General features: G+C 45.3%; 1 protein-coding gene across 1 annotated transcript; it reads left to right on the plus strand.

The window, feature by feature from the left end:
* The first annotated feature begins 8,199 nt into the window (after window positions 1–8,199).
* Window positions 8,200–20,886, plus strand: PHYH (phytanoyl-CoA 2-hydroxylase). The gene is made up of 9 exons (XM_026867932.1): window positions 8,200–8,422; window positions 12,350–12,405; window positions 12,957–13,067; window positions 13,176–13,341; window positions 13,774–13,855; window positions 15,615–15,796; window positions 16,597–16,746; window positions 18,164–18,295; window positions 20,439–20,886. Exons 1-9 carry the CDS (start codon window positions 8,327–8,329, stop codon window positions 20,490–20,492), a joined length of 1,029 nt encoding a protein of 342 aa, XP_026723733.1. The 5' UTR covers window positions 8,200–8,326; the 3' UTR covers window positions 20,493–20,886.
* The last annotated feature ends 402 nt before the right edge of the window (window positions 20,887–21,288 follow it).

Here is a 21,288-nt window from a genome sequence, read left to right on the forward strand (position 1 = left end):
CCTCTGTAAGTCCTCCAGGCTGTGCCTGGTCTAAGCTAGGTGAGGGTTGGTGAGCAGCCCGGTGAGTGCAATGGATGTGGAAGCCCATCTCTTCCCCGGTGGCACGGTAAACTGCTGCCCGCCTGCAGTGGGCTCGCTGCTACCTGCTGCCGAGACACCGTGCGGTTCTTCTGCTGAAGGGGACTGAGCGAGCTTCACCGAACCTGCTCTTTTTAAGCTTTTTCCAGATTGTGGAATTTGCTCCTTGATATTCAGACCAGGAATAAGAAAATCTTGGATAATCGTTACTGCTACCAGCACGAATGACAAGGGCTTCTGTCTATGAAAAATGAGTCACTAGAGATGAACCAGTCTTGTGCATCATGCAAGGTATAAATTTCCAGTTTTGCTCCTAATGAAGATTCTGGCACAACAAAACTTGGCTTATCTTTTTTCTACTCAGCAATGTTCTCGGACACCTTTTGCAAAGCTAGAATTTCTCCCCTCAAACCACAGAACCTCATGTTCCTTTTCTTGGAGAAGTCTGCAAGTTGCATGTTCACCACAAAACCTTAAAGCAGTAACTGAGTTTTTGACTTTGCTTTGGGGAGGAAAAAAAAAAAAAGGTAGGTTTTCTACAGCACTTCTGAAAATAAAGGATAAAAAAAAAATATGCAAAAAATTGATTAAATTTCTTATTTTCTGCCGTTTTGTCAAGTTTGTTCTGTATCCTGATTCAAACCCGTGGAGCTGGTTTGTTTATTTTCTTTATGATCATGACGAGACTGTCATTACATAGGTTATTTTATCAGTTTTAAAAAACACGTAAACTAGACCAAATGCATGCAAAGCAGTTGAGCACTGCTGTGTGAAAGTACCTGTTAGAAAGATCTGTCACCTTTTAAACCGGCGCTCGATGTGCGGAAGGTAGATGCTGTGGGTTTTTTCACTTATGTTGGTTAGTTCATCAGCCAGGTGTGAAACCAACACCTCTCCTTCCATGGACGTGCCTTGAACGGTAGAAGGTTCCTCTTCAAGGGGAAGGGTGTTCGGAGGAAGGCTGCTTAGCAGCTAGCAAGGTGAGTGGAAACGGGAGACCCATCGCACCAGCCTTTCATGCAAGAACCGTTTTCGTCTGAACTCCGGGAGGAAAACTTCCATTTGCAGCTGCTGAACGGGCTGCGAGCACAACCCCTCCCGGGTGAGCTGACGGTGGAAGTCTCTCCTGATGGTTTCCTGATGGCTGGAATTTGCATCCTGGCTTGGGCGGCTGAAATGTGCCGTTGAGTGGGTGATTATGGAGTTGGGAAGTCTTCTGTTAGCTTCACCTGATCAGCTGAGAATGGTGCCTTGCCATTTGTTTTGCTAAATAAGAGATACTAGATGACGCATGAGCTGTAGTAGGGTATATTGTACTGGGCTAGCAAGTCCTAAATCCTGCACCTAACGATCTCCTTTTAATCAGATTTTTTTGAGATGCTAGCATCAAAAAAACTATGAGAAAGCAACAGCAGACAGTTGGTTTTAATAGCTATGTCCTGTCATTTATACAAGTGTACTGTGTTTGTGTACACAGGTACCTCTGCATTGCGGCAACTTCCATCCGTATGAGAGGCTGCTTGTAAAACTCCATCGAAGCCGTGAGAAGAGTGATTACAAATAAAGACTTTAATAATTGGAATATTCACTAGCCTAATCAGTTTGTTTAGTAGCATATATTCTGGAAACACTGGTATCTGTTATGAATCTTTTAAATATTGGTTTCCTCAGCCTTTTGCTTTTCTCCCTGCATCAAGGAAAAATAACACTTAAAATTATCTGTGGCTGTATATAAAGTCAGAATAGTTTTGTCTTTTTTTAAGGTATTGTTTGGATTACATGTTTTGCTAGAAAATCAGGACTGACCCTTTTCTACTTAGGAGCTTAGGAGAGATGACAAAAATTACTGTGAGCACTGCAGTGAGAGGGCAGCAAACCTGAGTGTGGGGGGAATGGATGGGCAAGGTGGCCAATACGTAGTGGTTTACTGATATATTTTCTTTTTTTTTTTCTTCCCTCACTGAATGTCTGGCTAACAGTTGGGAAGAGTGGAAGAGTCACCTTCTGGGTGTACATCTGCATGCTGACCACAAGATATGATTTGGCAACCTCTGTGGCTGGTGCTTGGAGAGGGGAAAGGTAATAAAATATCCTCTTATTCAGCTTTTGGATAGGCGTTTTTCCCAGGCTGGGTGGGAAGGGGATCCCTTTGGGGACCTGTAGGACCTCAACAATAGCAATGGCTCTGTGAAGGAGACTTCTATGTACTGGCTCTCAAACTGCTGAGGTTGGCTGGCATTGCAGGAGCCAGCCATGAAGGAAGACCTTGAGGTTTTTTAAGCTCTTAGTGCTCATTGCTGACTGTGATGGATCCAGCTGTCTCTGGTACTTCTGAAGGCATCTGTGTCTTTAGGAGCGGGTGGGCACCCATGGCTCAGAAGTTAGGGACAGCTGTAGCCTCGAGACCATTTCTCATGGCAAAAAGCCAGGCTGCAGTGCCTCAGTAGGTGGGTAGGGGTTGCCCAAAGCTTGAAATTTGTCAGAAGCCAGGAACTAGAGACAGGCCTTCTGTGGAAGGCAACCTGCTCAGCTTGTCTCTGGACACACCATGTGCCCTCCACATGAAAGATTTCTTCCAAGTGTGTCTAAACTAGCTTTAACCTGGCTTGCTCTGATTCCAGCAGCGGCAGTTTAGGTTCACCACTTCAGCACAAGCTTTGCTGTTCCAGGCTCTGATTCCAGCTATGTACCTCATTGCCTGCCCCATCTCCAGACCATGACACCTACAGCTTTCCTTCTGTCACCCAAGACATATCTAAGCTAATGCTGATATTCCAACCAGTGCTGTTTTCTGCTTTTGCTTGCAATGTTGATGTATTTTCTGAGGTTTTTTTTGTTTGGGGTTTTTTGGGGGTTTTTTTTAGGGCATAAAAAAGCTCTTACCCCCCCATCTCCAACCTTCAGAGAGGAGGAAATACAACAGAAAAATGGTCCTGGTATTTCTAAGGTGAAATAGATTTGTGTTCAGATGCACATTCCTTATTGTAGTAGGCCAGTTGGGGATGTTCCTACCACCATAGCTGCACTTGCAGAATAATTTGTGTTGGGACAGATGTCTTGCAGTCTCCTGGCCCAAAGCAGAGACAACCTTGAGGTCACATTAGGTTGCTCAGCCCTGTGTGCAGTCAGGTTTTGAATATCTTCAAGGACAGAAATTTCAGTCTTTCTGCACTCCCTGTTTCAGTGTTTGGTGATCGCCATTCTGCAGAATTTTCTCTATATCCAACAGGATTTTGTCTTGCTGCAGTTTGTGCCTGTTATCTCCTGAAAGTTTACAGCAAAATTTTGGCTGTCTTCTCTATCTCCCCCCGTTAGGTACTTGCAGACAGCTGTAGGATCTCCCTGGAGCCTTCTTTTCAAGCTGAGCTATTTTCTCAGCCTTTCCTTGTGCATCATGTGCTTCAGCCCCTTCGTTTTAGTGGCTCTCCACTGAACTCACTCCAGGATGTCAGTGTCTGTGCTGAGGATCCCAAAACTAGACACAATGTCTAGGAGCACTTTTTGACCCAGCACAGGGTCAGCCCTTTTCATTGCAAGCACGCACTGCTTGCTCATATTCAATTCGTTCATCGAGTCCTTTCCTGAAAAGCAGCTTTGCAGGCAGGCAGGACCCAGCTTGTCCAGCAGCACAGGGTTGTTCTGTGCAGGTGTGGCACTCTGACTCTGCTGAGGTGCCAGGGGTTCCTGCCACCCTACCTGCCGAGGTCCCTGTGAGCAGCAGCCCTGCTCTCCAGCGGTCGGGACTGCCTCCCCTGCTTGGTGCCACCGGCCAGCTTCCTGACCAGGGCAGGAACATGGAGATACACCAGCATCAGTTCTGCTCCTGAATGCTGCAGGATGCCATCGGTAACCAACTGCACTTCACCGTGCTGATCACAGCCCTTTGAGCCGGGCAGTTCAGCCCATTTTCCACCCACGTTACAGTCCGCGTGTCCCAAGATGACAAAAGCCTTCCTAAGGTCAAGGTGCAGTGCACGTTGCCCTACCCTGGTCTGCAGAGCCATTCCATCACAAGGTGAGGAGGTTGGCCAGGCCCAGTTTGCCTTTGATAAATCTGTCCTGCCTGTTCCCAGTCATCTTGTCCTTGGTGTATGTGGACACAGCAAATCCAGGAGGGCTTACTCCATAATTTTGGAGACTGAGGTCCCCTCATGCTTTTTCTTGTCCTTAGTGAAGTCAGGTACAGAATTTGCCACCTTCCAGTCATCAGGAGCCTCTCCTGGCACCAGGAGAGAGAGCAGCTATGCAGGCATGTTGGCTCCTACAGGTAAATCCCACACAGTCCCATGGACTTGAAAATGACCAATGTGCTCCAGTGGTCTCCAGTTCAGTCTTCTGCAGTGTGGGTGATGCTCTGCAGCCCCAGACCTCACTGCTCAGCACAGGGAAGCTGAGAACAGACTGTGCCAGCAAAGCCCAAGGCAGAAAAGTCATTGAGACCCTTGACCTTTTCCTTTGTCACTGTCCCCCGGTTTTGTTCTCCATTGGGTCCACATTTTCATTTGCCTCCATTCTGCTGCTAATGTAGCCGTAGAAGCCCTTCTTGAATGTTCTGGTGATGAGAAATGAACCTGCGCGTTGGTGGTGGATTTTGTTTCTGTTCTTGTTTTTGTCTCATCTACATCTGTTTTCTCTGGCATCTAAGTTAAAAAAGCTAATTTTGCTGAGTTGGAGCAGCTGTCACTTCCCACCACAGTAAATTAAGCTTTCAGAAGACCTCATCTTTGGAATTACAGTTCTGATCATAATGTGGATTTTAATAGTCAATTGAGATGCTTATTAAATTATAACTGTGCATTAGGACCTTTCTTGTACTGCTGGAGAAATCTTGATCGTTTAGTTTTTATTAGTTTTGTGATTTTGAACAGAAAACATTAAAACTAAAAGCCAAATGCAAAACAGATGTATAAAAATGCTCTATAAAGTTCAGGAAACTGACAGATATGGCTGTAAAAATACTTTGCAAAGACACAGCCCCTCTTAAATGCCATTATTTTTATTAAAAAGATGAATGCCACCATCATTTTCTTAAGGAATAAAATCTCTCCCTCCTTCTGCTAGGTTCATGGGATTCAGTCTGTACTTTAGTGAAACTTATCAACAGATTTGAAAATTCTTCACTCTGGACTGTTTGGGGTTTGGTTTGTTTTGTTTTTAAATAAAAATCAGATTAAGATGCGAAGGACAGGTTTTTTTGTATGTGTTCCCAACCATCCATTGTGCCATTGATGTCACTGCATGGTTCTCAGCCCCACAGCCTGGAGTGGTGTCAGCAATGCCTCAGATCAATCTTCTGTTGTTTTAAAGTTTGATCGTGGACTGTATTAGCGTGAGGGTACAAATAAAGGGCCATCATCTCAACCACCCGCTCCTCCGTGCCAAGGTGGATGAGGTAGCCTCAGTCATTTTGGGATGTAATATAACAGGCTGGTCCAGCAACATGGGAATTACTGCACAAACCAGTATTACTGGGTATTACAGGCAGTGTTACGAAGATTATCAGAAAAGCAGTAAGTAAAAAGAAATAATTCTATTCAACGCATAGAGAGATTAGTTTTTTGAAGCTGCTCTTGTTTAAAACTACATATATGTACGTATGTAAGCATCTGTTATGTATGTATAAAAGCATCTTAGTTCTCAAACTCCTAAATGAGTATAGCAAAATCGCTAACAAATTTTTGATTATTTTTTTCAGATATGAAAGACACCTTTGGACAAAATGCTGTCAAACACATACCGGGAAGAAATATCCGCATAGCAAACAGGTCCATGTTGGAATTGATGCGTTTAATATTGTTCTGCTTTATCTTTGCAATTGAACTCCCACCTGAATTTTGAAACAGCTGAAGATTTATTAAGTTCCTGTTTCAGTTTGGATTATGAAGGCAATTGCAGCATATATCTGAATTATAGATAGACCTTTCAGTGCAGTAATAATTAGGACTTCAGTAATAAAACTGTTGCTCTAGTTGCCTTTTTTTTTTTTTTTTTTGCTTTCCCTTACCCCTCACTTGAATTTGATTTGAGGGACTTTCACTAACTTTCTGTTTACCTATGACTAAGAGTTTTCCTGTAGCTAAGGAGTCAAAGGTCTGATTTTTGTTGGCATTGAAGGGCTGGGTGCTGTTGCTGCTGCTGCTCGTTGTCCCTTCATAGTGTCTGTATGCTTGCCTCTGTGACTACACAAAATAATTTTGAGTTACTTTTATTCTGGCTTCCTAACTTTGTTTGTCCCACTTTTGTGAACAGCCCATGTTTTGTCATAGCCCCCAAAGGGAGTGACTCTGCTGAGCATACGTGGAACCACTGACCATGAGAGCCAGAAACAGGAATGCACCCCAGTCCCAGCAGCTGCCACAGATGGCGTATGTAAACCTGCTCTGGTACTTAAATCACTGGGAGTTTTGCCACTGAGTTTTAAAGGGAATCAGCTTTTAAGATATGGGTTAAGTTTGGAAGCACTGCCTATTCATGCAGTGGCATCTGTTTATCTGTAGCACTAACGAGAAGCTCAGTATAGTGACAGGTGAGGATCCATAAATGTCACCTCATTCCAGCAAAACCTATTTCAAAGTGGAGTTAAGCTTCCTAAAGTGGCTTCAGTGTGGAGTTTTGGTGCACACCCTATCATCATGAGACTGCCTGGAGCAACAGGGGACTTACTCTTGATGGTCCTTTTTTGTGAGCAGGGCTGGCTGGATTGCTTGCCAGGGAAGGTTTATGAACAAACTGGCAGGTGTGAAGATTTGCATATGTTGGGTTGGCAAAATAATGTAAATTCTTAGCACAGTTTCCTTCCAGTCCTGCTCTCCGGCTTGTGTTATTGCAGTGTATTTGTTACTGGGTTTGCTGCCCTCAGTTTACCGCTCCCCTCTGCTCTCCTGGCTTTCTCATCCAGATCCCCAACTTCTCCATCTCCTGAGAAGAGTAGGTGGGAGAGCAGCCTGCAAGGCTGGGCCTGGAGCCGGCAGCATGCTTCCTTCATCCCACCTTCATCCTCCTCAGAGGTTTTACTTCTGTCCCCAACTCCCTGCTTTGTCCTGGTGAGAGATGAATCAATCCCTTTCACCCAGGAAAAGGGGTAAGATGAAGAACAGCAAATTCCAGCGGGAGACACCCCACCTCACAGCAGCATCTGCTTCACGGTGTGGGGCTTGAAGAATGAACTGACTGTCACACCAACGGCACGAGCTAGTCCAAGCTGTGACACGGGGGACCTGAAGTCCACTTTGCAGAGGTAGTGAGGCTCTACAGCGCAGTGGCAGTGGGGACATGGCAAAGACGATGAAAATTGTCTTCTCAACTTTCCTGCAGGTCTTAGTTATGGGGCTGTTTTCAGTTCCTTGGTATTCTTCACCTCAAATGTGTCACGATGCACTCACGGTGTTAAGGCAGGTGAGTGTGCTGACAGTATATATCAAATATGCTACTTTTACACATATCCCAGTTTCAGACGAATACTAAGCCTCTACACATTTTTTGCAACCTCTGTTTGCAGCTGCTCTTTTTTTATGCTTCATCCTCCTCTTCCTACCCCAAGTTTTCCACTCTGGGCTTTCCCCCCTACCCCTCTACCACCTCTCCCACCCCCAGGTGCTGCACTGGGACTCTTTTTGCTCCTTCCCTTCTTTTCTTCCACAAAATCACCAGAGCTGTCCCAGAAGGCTGGACAGAAAGGCCACCCAGCACAATACCCTGCCTCAGGTGCAGATTTGATGCAGTTGGAAGATATCCTCAGATCTCTGTCAGTGCAAATGAGGTACTTGGGAAACACCCTCTGAATCCACTCTGGAGTGACAGCGGGGCCATAAAAATTTCTCCGAACTGATTCATGAAGGGATGAGGCAAGCTATGACAGTCTCTCTTAGAGACAGGAGATAAAGAAAATACCCGTACCGGCCTCAGCCGAGGTCCGTGCCTGAGAGCGGCCAAGCCTTGCTCTTTGCACAGGGATGATGAAATCCTTCCAGCTCAGTAACTGCTGGCAGAGAAGGGGAAAAATATGGGGAGGGCGGGGGAGGAACGTGCAAAAGCATGCGCTGAGCTTTCCTCGCGTCGTTCCAGGCCCTCCCATCTGCAGCCCTGCCAACCCTTGGCTCCCGCCGCGCTTCTGCGGCCTTTCTGAGCATGCACGGCTGCCGGCGCATGTGCGGCTGAGGCAAAGGCTGCAGAGGACGGCGGGGCCCTGCGCCTCCCGGGCCGTGTTTGTAGGGTCAGGCTGGGAACGGAGCGCTCCGGCTGCCCAGGCATGATGGAGCAGCTGGGGAAGCGGTCGGGGCCGGCAGCTCGGCTGGACGCCATCCTCCGACACCTCTCCCCGTGCCTGGGAGCGGCCCCTGCTCTTGTATCCTTTCTGATGTGGGATTGGGGTGGGGGGCAGTGGGATGTCGGCCCCCTTGGGGCCAGGGCTCTGCTTCCTCTGCCCCAGCAAGCTTTGCCCATCACACCCCATGTGCCTGCGTGTTCATGGGCACCGAGGAGGGGTCTGGCGGTGCTTTGCCCTACAAGAACGCTCTGCCCGAGAAGGACACGCAGGCAAGGTCCCTGCCCTGTGCCCTGGTTATGGAGTGGTGACGTGCAGGGGGGCCGTGCCCTGTGGGGATACACCCGGGCAGCGCTTCCCCTGGCAGCCCCAACTGGTGTTTTGGGGTCAGCGACTGTCTCGCCCCAAAAACCTTTTGCCACCTGGTGCTTTCTCCCTGAGCTTCAGCCCTGCAACCTGTCGGGTGCTGGGATGTGCATCTGAGGAGCAATCCGCCTCTCAGGAGCCCCCATGACATATCTCCCCCAGCACTGAGCAGGGGGGTTACCTGCAGAGAATTTTCCTCCTAGAGATTCTTGGGTTTGGGGGAGATAAACTGCAAGGATTAGCAATTGCACAACAAGTCTCAAACTTTGTTGAGAGGTACAGACTTGGCTGGTAGACCAGCAGCAGGAAAAACATCAAGGTTTGCTTTGCCAGTAGGAAATAAGGTGGAAATGTTGGAGGCTGCCAGCTTTATGATAGATCAGAGAAAGGAAACCAGGGCAGAAAGAAGTTTTCATGTTGGTCTGTCCCATGTTTCCAAAAATTAAGTGAAGACTGCTTGCTGATACTATTTTTAAAGCTGCTACCATAAATCTTGCTTTAAAAAAAAACAAACAACTTTTTAAATGCTGCCAGTACTTGGTGAGAGCTGAATGCTGGCAAGTTACCTCTGAATTATAATAAATTGCTGAAGAGGATGTGGTCAAACAGGATGTAGGAGTCTTCAAATGTATTAAAAATATGAAGACAGATGGATAGTAGTTGACTCAGACTGCCATAGGACAAAGATGCACGTAATAACACAAAATGGGAAATAAATGCCAGGAAAAGCAACCTGGTTGTAAAAAGAAAGTAAAGAGAGGCACTGCACAAGCTGTTTTGTTTTTAAATTCAGCTACTGATGCAAAGAGCTTTGGACAAAAATATGACTAATCTGGGTCGGAACAGGAAAGGCCTGTGGATAGAGTAAATGACAGAAACTAATAAAATAGATTTATTTGATATATGTTACATCAGTACGCTGATTTTGTTTTAAACTCTGGCTTTGGTGATTTGGGTAGGATAGTCACTTTTTCTCCCAGAAAATGCCTCTCCATTTATGAAAAGAGAAATAACTTGATAGCAATACCAGTCAGCACCAGAGACACAAAATTTGAAAACTGCCCCAAGCCCGTCGGGTCTCTGCACTGCCCTGCTGGGGTGCGAGTGTGTGCACCCAACTCTTTCTGCTTTGTGAGCCCTGCAGCAGGGGTTAGCTGCCTTCTGCCAGCTCATCCAGGCTCCAACCTCCCCAGCCTAGAAAAGAGAGCATCCTGATTTTCTCTATTTAAAATTAAATATGTGTAATAGTTTAATACTGTCTCATACATACCCAGTTTCCTCCTGTAGTTGCTTTTAGGGATTGGTATATTAGAGATTGGTGTGTGCTGGTTTTAGTGGTATATTGGAATATGAGTTATTTCTGCATAACTGGAAAAACTCTGCCTTCAGAATCCTCTCATGTGGCTTCAGGAAGGGGAGGAAGCAGTGAAAGGTGAAATACGGTGGATTTTTCTTTGAAGCTCGGTGTAGGAGCCGGAGGGAAGTGCTGCATCAGTAACACCAGCACTCACCTCCTTGCAGGAGAGCAGCTGAGAAGAAGCCACCTCCAGAAGTGCCTGTGGAAGATGTCCATTCCTACAGCTGTGAATTCAGCTTGGGTGCTGCCTGGTTTGGGGCATTGGAAAAAAAAACAGCACACTAACTGTGGAAGTGATTTCCTCAAAATGCAGGAAAATGGGAGATTCAGAAAGCAACGACATCTTGAGTGATTTGGGTGTTTGGCAGCTTCAGGTCAAACCCTGATGCTGCCAGCAGAGCGGTGGCTGTCAGACCAGGACCATCTCACTAGGTGTCTGTGAGATGGTTTCTAAGAGAGCTACCCAAGTTTACTGTGCTTGTCTTAGCTATGCAGGAGTTTGCACCATCCCTTGATACGGCAGGGAGATGCTTTGGAAAAGCTTCTAGAGATCTTGAACCTTGCTGTGCCTGTGCTTTGATCTCTCTAAAAGTGTTACTTGCTTCTGAGTGGTCCCAGGTATTACAGTGCCTGTTTGGCTAACATGCCTGTGAATACATTATTCCCAAAAGGGGGTGTGTGAGGGGAAGGGAAATGTTTAAATACTCTGTCTTCACCAAAATGAGCTGCCAGAGGTGGCAGCTCCTTCCCAGCCTCTGTGCCTCTTGTTTTCAGTTGTCTGAGCAACTCAAACTTGTCCTTTGAGCACTACAAGGTGGCAAGAGCAAAACCAGTGAAAGGAAGAGGCACCGCAAAGCCTGGGAGGAAGGTGTTCAAATGGAGTCCAGTGCTTGGTGGACTTGTCTGCTCTCCCCAGCTTCTGGGAGGTGGAGCTGTGCTGAGGAGAGAACCACAGCTGGGGTTCAACCAGTGCCTGTGTCTCCATCAGCTGTCTGTGGACATGTAGGAGCCTGAATTGGCCAGGAGTCCCATTTTCACCGAAATTGGGACCTGAAATGTAGTGTATGGAGCAGTAGTGCCCTCAGCTGGGGAATCCCCTGCTCTGGGACCTGCTGTGGTTGTTTTCACCTGGTCTCCCTGTATCCTCTTCCTTCCCTCTCTCTATCCAGTTCTCAGCACCATTTCTTCCCTCTGGCGCATAATTTTTGCTACAAATTTTTGCATGTATTATGTTTCTTCTCCTGTCATATGTGACGACAAACTAATGTTTAAGCTTCCTGGTGTAGGGGCTGTAGACACAACTGTTGTGATGAAACCTATTTCTTATTCCAGAAGCATGCATGCTTTTATGGTATATTTATAAGGCAGTGGTGAGCAGTAGAGAAAAGTGTTTTGTTTACATAAAACCCTGAAGCACGGGAGTCTCCAAACATTCACGTGCAGGACCAGAATTCTAATGAACTTTAATGATTCGACTAGGTGATCTTCAAGGTCTTTTCCAACCTAGATGATTCTGTTGTTCCCTGAACTCTGCATGAAAATGCTCTTTTTTTGTCCTTGCCCCTCTTCAATACCATGCACAATCCTTTTGTGAGGCTTCATTAGCAAGTGGGGTTTAATTGCTTTGTCATGAGAATGCCTCTGCTGTAGAAGAACAAAACTGTGTTTATTTAAACCTGTTGAAATGAATTGAGGTGGAGAACAAGCCTATTGCTCTCCTCTCATTGTGCTCTATCAAGTTTGGGAGGGACTTGCTCTGCAGGTGAGAAGGTGAGGGTTTGCACCATCTCATGGAAATGTGAATGTCCCAGGTTCAGCCCATATGAATTCTGGCTCTGAATTTGGTGTGCCTGTGTTAGGAGGGGAGAGGTGGAGCAGCACCTTCAGGAGATAACGCAGGTTTTGAGTAGGACTGACTGCTCTCTGGAGCATAGGGAGCGAAATTGGGTAAGTAAACATCTCCACTGAGCATCTCATTGAGTATCTTGATGTCTGGGAGATGAATCAAGGCCGGTGGACTACTCTGGAGTCTCAGGCATTTTGTACTGGCTTTTCTACATGCATAGGCAAGGCTGTACTATGCTGTTATTTTATACTTCTCTGCCAGACGTGATACTCCGAAGGTGGGAAGGAACTTTTTAGAAGCAAAATAAACAAGAACATGAATTGAATGTCCAGCACAGCACTTACGTTTAAGATGAACCACATTGTAGGATTCGGGACACATGTATATAGATGTTCCATTCTATTGTTCTTGAGTTTATATTCCTTAATTTCTATCCCAGACAAGTGTTCCTACTTCAGCACAAGTTACTGCTGTTCATCACCCAGGGAAGTTTCGGTGAGCTGTATCTTCCTTTGTAGAGATTTAAAAAAAATAACCTGCAGAACTCAATTCTTTTTTCCACTCTAGCACATGTGTTGATCACTAGGCATTGTGTAGTCTTTAATTTTTTCAAGGGTATGTTGTCATTTGTTTAACTGTCGTTTAACGAAAAATCTTAACCATGCATCTTGGAAAATGTCTGAGTGGATAATCTGACTGCAGAGTCTATTCCCTTGTGCTTCGGTATTTCTGTTGAGAGTAAAACTGCTGAGAATCGATCTCAGCTTCTCCCCTTTGGAAGGGCATGAGGGGGATGCTCTGAATTCTGTCACAGAAGTAGTGGGTGGCTGTGGGCAGAGATGCTGAAGGGCCGCAGACACACAATGCCAGCTCTGCTGGGGTGTGGGAAACGCTGCATGCCTGCAGAGCTGAGGTGGACATGCAAGAGGGGAGGGTCTCTCACCAGTTGTCCCCAGCAACCACGGATCCCTCACATGTCACCTTCTTCCTGCCAGGTCTTGTTCTTCTGCCCAGCCCTATTAACGTGTTTCTCTTCTGTGTCTCAGCTATACCCTGGACAACAATGTCCTCACCACAGAACAAAGGCAGTTCTACGAAGACAATGGGTATCTGCTCATTAAGAAGCTTGTTTCGGACGAAGACATTGAGCGCTTCAGGTACGGGGCACTTGCCAAAGGTGCTGGGGAGTCCTGTGTGCAGCAGCAGCCTGAGGGAGCTCTGCGAAGCTGGACTCTCCCAGCATGGACCTTCCCACTGCTTTGCAGGAAGGAGTTTGTGAGAATCTGTAAAAAAGAGGTGAATCTACCAGGAGCTATGATTATGAAAGACGAGTCCCTGAGATCCCAGTATGGTCAGTCTGAAAAAGTAGTCAATAAAATCCAGGACTTCCAGGAAGATGAAGAGTTGTTCAGATACTGTACTCTGCCGGAGGTAAAATAAAATAAAACAAACAAATAAACAAAGAACAACGAAAAGGGGGACAGTGGTGGAAGAGCCTATATGAATGTATCTATATGAATGCCTTTTATCTAGGCAAAGCATCTGCTCTCTGGGCAGGTCCAGCTTTGTAGCTAATATTCGTGTTGTGGCAGACAGCCGTAGTTTTGTGGAAGTATTACCCACCCCATCTTTTCATCCCCACCCGGCAACCTGCTGCACCATCTTCCATTTTGGCCTCCCACCACCATGCCCATTCGTGTGCCATGCCAGGTCCTGCCTCCTGTCCTGCATCCTTCCATCCTGATCTATTCCTCCTGTACCCTAGTCCTCAGCCAAACATCCAGGTCCCGGTGCTTCCTCAGCAATCTTTCCTCCCGTATTTAATGTTTCTAATATTTTTTTCTATTGTTTTCTTCCCTGTAGGTCCTCAAATATGTTGAGTGCTTCACAGGGCCAAACATCATGGCAATGCACACCATGCTGATAAATAAACTTCCAGATTCGGGTAAGTAAAACTTGGATAAGAGGAGAATAGAGAGATTGTTGTGTGTGTGTGTGCTGTCTATCAGGCCAAAATTTAACTTAGTGTTTTAGAAAAACTGTTTGAAAAAAATGACACAAATTAAAACCAAATAACTTTGAAAATTTGAGGCCACTCGGTAATAGTTTGTTTTCTTTTTACCTTGGCTTAATGAGATTTCCTGCCTTTCAATGTTCAAGGGGTGTTTGTTTGCTAAAGATGGTGGTTGTCTTGGCTCTACCACTCCGATGTTCAAAGTGGGCAAGTGAGCTCCCTATTCAGCCAGCTGCACCTGCATAAAGGTCCAGGATTTAAAACCTGTCATGCTTCTTAATCTTGATTTTTCAACTGTGTTGAAAACAAGAGCTTCTGTGGACCTCGGTGAAAGGCAATAAATACAGAGCTCATCCTTTGCTTGGAGTTTATATGTCCAGACCTCACTGACAGTTGCTGCATGCTCAGCACTTTGATATGAAAATACTTGAATAGGTGCCAAAAGAAGGATTTTGAAGCCTGACTGCTAGAAATTGTGATCACAATTTATACAAGAGTGATGGGCAGGGAGAGAGGGAGAGATCAGGACTAACCATATTACAGTTTTTCACTGTAGCTTTGACTCTGCATAAGCTGTTTCTGTTTAGCAAAGTTGAGACCTGAGATATGTTTCTTATTCTCAGATAGGCAGCTTCCGAGCAGATAGACAGTATATTGAATTATTAAAATACTGAATTTGTTCATGTCCACAGAAAGCTGTCATTTTGGTTTGGAAATTCAACAGGAGACCATACATTTTTAAAACAAAACCAAAACAATAACTGACAAGAAATGGGAAGCTGCTTCATGTTTGCAAGGTCTCCATTCAGTATCTTTGAGGACTACTTTAGGAGAGGTGCAGATCTCGAGAGCTTTTGAGGCTGCCCAAAGTCAAAATAATTTGGCAAATGAGGCAAGTGGAAACATCCTAACTGTATCTGAGGAGCAAACTCAATGGCAAAATAAATATGTAAATAATATATAAAAGGTTGTTTTGGTGTGGATGATGTGTTTCCATTTCCACAGTGGGAGAAGAAGTAACAAACGACACCTCAGAAATATTTATTTTTGTTTAGACTTCATGGAAAAAAGCCCCTAGGGTGAAGGCTAATAGAGTGCTGACTAGACTGTCTGGGGAGGCTGCATTCTATAAGTTGAGATAGATTGATTTTTATTTTTTTTTAAAAGAATGCTAAATAAACACGTGTTGGGTGCAGGACAGTCAGAGTTGGTTCTGCTTGAACACAGTGATAGATCAAGTGATTACAGAGAGCATGGCTGTTTGAAAGCCTTTGTATTGCGAAAGGTTTGTGCAACACCAAACCTCTGTGCTGGTTAAACCTCAGAAAACTGGAGAGCAGCTAAAGTGAATGGTGAAAACTTAGCAGGGTTTTGGTGGTGGTGAAGGTCAGCAAAAGGGGTCTTCCCAGGGATCACACAGCCAGGCAGCCTCCTGGCATTCACTGTGTCCCTGTGCCATTGCTGTCCCAAGAGCCACCACTGCACTCTTGGTCCATCTTGGGGTGGGGTGTAAGCTAACACACTTGGCTTCCAAGCAGGGGTGGGCTGGAGCAGACACTGAGTACACAGAGTCTCTCCAGTGACAAGCAGCAGCTTCTTAGGACATGTGTCAACAAGTGCAGTGGTTTAACAGGAAGGTAAAAGCTGTGTCATATTTGATGAGGTTGAAGGTTTTGAACCTGTGTTGCAGATCAACAGACTTTTCTCCACCCCATGCATCAGGACTTGCACTATTTCCCCTTCCGGCCTGCGGACCGCATCGTGTGCTCCTGGACTGCCATGGAGAGGGCCGACCTGGACAACGGCTGCCTGGTTGTGCAGCCGGGGACACACGAGCAGCCTCTGAAGCCTCATGCCTACCCAAAGTGGGAGGTAGAGTGGCACCAGGGGGGTTGGGAAGGGTGTGTGTGAGGGGGGCCACATTTTGTCTGGGAAGAGCTCACCATGGAGGAATGTTCAGCAGTGTCTTTTCTGCTTATGCAGACAGACTTGTTGCTCTGGGAGTGAGTTGCTTGGTTGGCCTCGCTTCACGTAGCCTGGGTAGAATTGCCTCTGTGCACACCTTCACCTAGAAATTGTCCATCACGTTGCGGCATAACAACATAAACACATGCAACCATTTTCCACTGCCCTTTCCAAGTCTGAGGACTTTTTCCTGTGAATTTGTTCCTGTCTGGTGAGCGTGTGTACTGTCCCGAAGAGGAGAAATTGGATAGTCAACAACTGGATACAATTAAACACCAGGTGGTATCTTCCTCTTAAGAATGGATGTTTCCTGACCTGGCCTGGTGTTGGTGATGGTTTTACTGGGAGCAGGAGGCTGGATGCCAGTGGTGGTATCAGGCCAAATTTGTAGGATTCTCCAGTGCTCTTCTCTGTTCTCTCCAGCCAAGAAATATTTTAAATTGTCTGAATCCAGCTTTAGAAATTAGAAAAAGTAGTATCTTGCTGTACCTCAGACTTGAAGTAGGAAGACTTGTAGCCCAGTGGTCAGGCATAGGGATATATGGTCATGTATATATGAGAGATATATATGTATGGTCAGGCTGGGCATACCGAATACGCTGCCCAGAGGAAAGCAGGTCAGTAGCTGCCCCTGCTGTCCCCTGCACTGAGAATCGGCACTTGTTCTAATGTTAACCAGATGATTATAACTCAGCATTTTTTTCTAGTATAAAACCAACAAACTTTTCCATGGGCTGCTTGATGAGGATGAGAAGAGTCCCAGGGTTCACCTTGTCATGGAGAAGGGAGACACAGTGTTCTTCCATCCCCTGCTTATCCATGGCTCTGGGATAAACAAGACATCGGGTTTTCGAAAGGTAGGAAACCATCTCTTGATATAGCTTTTGATATTTTTAATTTTTTAAAACTGATCTAACTATCTCCTCCCTTTCCAAGCTCGTGAATATTTGGTTGAACTTTTTAAATGAGTTTTTAACTTCCTACTATACTTTTGCACTCTCTTTTAATTTTTTTTTTTTTTTTTTTTAAACATCTCTGGGAGAAGAGCATGCGGTGGGGCTGCTTGAGAAAAACAGAGCAGGAGTAGAAATTAAAACTGAATCTATGTGTGAAGCCTGGCTGGCTGTACTTGCTTTTCTGATAGTTCTCTTTCAGCTGTCCCAAATATCAGGAGCTTCTCTAACTTTCTTCCCCCTGCCTTTTTAGTATCTCATCTCTGGATAGCAGGAGCCTCCATCATCCAATAAATAGTATTTATTTATATGATAACACAACTCATTTTTCTATTAAAGATTTGATTATGCATTGTCTGTTTATTTTGCATCATGATTATTTAAGTGAAACAGGCAAAAGTGCCCTCCTTTGGAGGCCTGACCTTTCCTCCAAAGTGGATTCATCCAGGCACTTAAAGGAACTGTAGCCTCTAGTGTAGCCACTAGTAGCAATGCAGTTATTCCCCCTCATGCACTGCAACACAGGCTGCTCTATTTTTATTTTGGTTTGCCTGCATCAACAACTATATGGCCCATTCTTTCAGCCCCTGTAGCAGTTTACTGGTGTGGAATTCTTCCTCCTGCAATCCTGAAAGCAGAGAGGACAGCAGGTACTGGGAGTCTCATATGCTGGCTCTTTCCTGGCTAGTGGAGCAGTTGTCCTGTTTAGTATTCCACAGAAACACAAGAGCTTCCTCATACTGTGCCAGATCCCAACATTTGTCTGCCCTTGGGGTAAATCAGTGAATATCCTGGAGCTCTCTGGACCAGGTTATGGTCCATCACCCTTTGAGATCTGGCATGATCTCACTTGCAGCTGGCGTAGCTCATGTAATGAGAGAACAGCTTTATCTGGTGGGGCATTTCTGTTTATTTCCTCTAGACTCTGCTTAAGCAAGAACTGATTATATAAAATAAGTGGGTTGATGATGTGACTGACTGGGTGCAGAAAGTAAGAGCCCTTACTTAACACACAAGTCTGCTCCAACCCTAACATTCCTTATTCCCACTCTAGTTGCTGGTATTCTGAGATCAAGTAGTATAGTTTATGCTGGGAAAGTGTTTGAGAGAGAAGGGAAGGAAGAAGAGCATGTTAGGAAGCAAGAGTATTTCTCCAAGAAGACACTCTCCGGAGAGCAGGAGTCCTCAGAAAGGAGGACGGAATTTGCTGACACAGTCTGTAAGGGGTAGTGTGTTCACCATCAGGGATGCATGAGATTTTTTTTCCACCAGTCCTTTGTAATCGATGTGATCGTGAGTGATGCCCAATTTCCCCACACAGAGTATAAGCTGTCACTTCGCCAGCTCAGAGTGCTACTACATCGATGTCAAGAACACGACTCAAGAGCACCTAGAGAAAGAGATAGTAGAAGTGGCTTGCAAGAAATACGACATGAATTCTGTGGAACTCAGGGTAAGACTTGGCTATATGCTTTTTGTTCCAATCCAGGTCAGTTCCCTTTTCTAAGTGTCTCTCCTGTGACAGATTTGTGCTTTTTGCTATGCTCAGTTTGGCAGATCAAGCTGTGCTAAGCAGAGGTGCTTGGCAGAACAAAAGACCTGATGTTCAGAGGATGACTGGCAGGCTTTTTGGGGGGCTTTTTGCTCATAAAGCTGCTTCTTGCTATGCTGGAGAAGTGGCCTTGCTTTCTGGGCAGCCCCTTCACATCCCTTGAGCTCCACAAGTCTCTCCTCTAGATCTGCTTGTCAGAATGGGTTTTGTGAGCACATATTGATCCCTTCCAGTTCTGGCTGAGTTTGCTGCAGATTAGATCAGCACTTCACTATGCAACTGTGACTGATGTTGTAGCATAAGTGAGGAGGAACCGCAGACTCTGCTGTCATGACAGCTCGGCTCGGAGGCTGCTCATGTGCACCCTTACACCATTCGAGGGGGTCTAGTCTGGGTAGCAGTGGAGAGGGCAGGCAGCAATAGGGTAATGTCTATGCAAGTTTTGCCCTTCACTGCATCTCCTGGTTCGTGGTTTGTTGTTGGAGTGTGTCTGAACCAGAGCTCTTTGCAGTTATATTTGGACTGCACGATGTAAATACGGAGACGTGGTTATCTCTTGCCCTGAATTCACAAGTATAGGAAGGTGCAATAAATTCAGTGCCTGTCCACAGTTCTTACAGTTTCAGATCCTAATGACAGGTGGATTTTCCTTTTAAAACAAGTAGACACCTCTTACTGCAACAGTAGACTGAATTGTTTTGGTTAAATATAATCCCATATCAATTGTTTGAAGGCTACAGCAGGTATGTCAGCAGCAATATACATCTGCCTCAAAAAAAAAAACAAAACCAAAAAAACCCGAGGAGGGTAATGGACTCTTGCTGAATAACTGAAACCATTGTGTAAAATAGAAAGCAAGTCTAAATTCTTCAGGGATTCAGCCACTGAAAGAAAAATAAACCTTGTTACTGGTATGGAAATATTCTGAATTTCTTAATCTGCAGAAGTTCCCACACATGTGCACAACCAGTGTCAAGGCAGTAAAGTCTAGATGTAATAGGCAGTAATTTTCTTTTAAAATGTACATATTTTACAGATATTACAATATCTAGGGCATTCTGGAGAAGAGGACTTCCTTCTTCACCTTTGGGGTTTTTATTTTGGGTTTTTTGTTTTGTTTTTCCCTGGGTGTGGTAGGGTGTCCAGATGTGTTTTGCAAGCCTGATCTTACATGCTATCTGTAAAGTTACAGCTTGCTTGACTTGATACCTGGAGTTATTTAGGTACGCAGTGAAATCCAAAGTGATGGGTAGTAAGGCTCTGTCGTTCTTGTGAGTGAAAATGAGGTCGTGCCCATACAAGCCTCAGATGAGTCTGTGTGTTTTCATGTAGCTTTAAGCTTTTTTAACCAGAGTTGGATCTTCCTCCCAGAGGAGTGTCCAGCTCTTATATCACCTTCACAAGACTAATGATAAGAACTAAGTAATCCTCACACAGGGAAACTGTCAGAGCTTGCCCAAGACTTACCTCCATGAAGCAAACAGTGGTGGTCTTCTCTGCTTTACAGTCTGCAGCAATGCCTGCCCAGAACCAGCACCTGATTTCTGCTTAAGGGCTTGCATTCATATCTGTTATTTCCTGCTGGTTTCTGCTGCACAAAACCACCACTTGCTCACGGGCAGCAGTATGCAAGGTGTAGTCAGTTGGTGAGCTTTTCTGATCAGAGGTGTACAAGGGAGGCATTGTGTGCACAAGCAAGGCGAGGCTGACTTCTGTAAGGGTAATATTCTCTGTGCTGCTCATGTTTCCTCTTCTGCTGCCTTCCAGAATTGAACCATAGTCATCTTGCCATCTGTGTAACACCTGCAAACAACCTGTCTTCTGGGGGTGGAGGTTGCACCTCTTCCTTAGTCTGCGTTGTATTTTTGTTACTGATATTTAGGATTTGAGAGAATATTCAGTAAGTGTTTTGGTATGTTTTTATGGGTAGGTAGCTAAGCTGAGAATGCTGTATCTATTTCCATCTCTGTAAACTGGAATCTTGGTCACCATTTTTGCTGGCCCTAAGGCTTTTCCTTATTTTTGTCTCATTTTTGTTTTGAAGGATATTTGGAACTTCCGAGCACGTCTGGTGCAAGGGGAAAGAATTAACCTGTAGAACAACCTCTGAAGAGCAGAACGGAAAACAAGTGCCTGAGGATGAGCTTCTCTGATCAGAGTGCAGACCCTGCCTTGGCAGGCAGAATTATGTGTGCTTTCTTGACCTCTGTATTGGTATTTTAGCCAAATGCTGCATAGCAAAATCATTTTATGCTAATACAAAATAATTGCACTGAGGTTGAACAGCTAATGTACAACAAAGAAAACCTAACCTAGAAAAACAGAGATTTGCTGTGGTTATCTTAGACAATCAAAGATTAAGGTCTTGAAAGAGCATCTTGATTTTCTTGATGTTTTAATTCTTGTCTTTTAGAAGTTTCTCACATGACGTACCTTTAGAATGATGGCAAGTAACATAAGATTTTATGCAAGAATTTATGCAAGGGTATGTTTTTTAACATTTCCAACTCCCTTTTCTATGCAAAAAAAAAAAAAAAAAAGAGTCAGCAGGGGTTTATGAAAGGCAGGTCCTGCTTGACAAACCTGATCTCCTTCTATGACAGAGTGACCTGCTTATTGGATGAGGGAAAGGCTGTGGATGTTGTTTACCTTGACTGTAGCAAGGCCTTTGACACCATTTCCCACAGCATTCTCCTGGTGAAACTGGCTGCTCGTGGTTCGGATGGGCACACGCTTTGCTGGGTAAAAAACTGGATGGCTGGGCCCAGAGAGTTGTGGTGAACGGAGTTAAATCCAGTTGGCGGCCGGTCACGAGTGGTGTCCCCCAGGGCTCGGTGTTGGGGCCACTCCTGTTTAACATCTTTATTGCTGATCTGAACGAGGGGATCGAGGGC

Source organism: Athene cunicularia (assembly GCF_003259725.1).
Source record: "Athene cunicularia isolate RWA chromosome 1 unlocalized genomic scaffold, athCun1 chr1_part2, whole genome shotgun sequence".
NCBI lineage: Eukaryota > Metazoa > Chordata > Aves > Strigiformes > Strigidae > Athene > Athene cunicularia.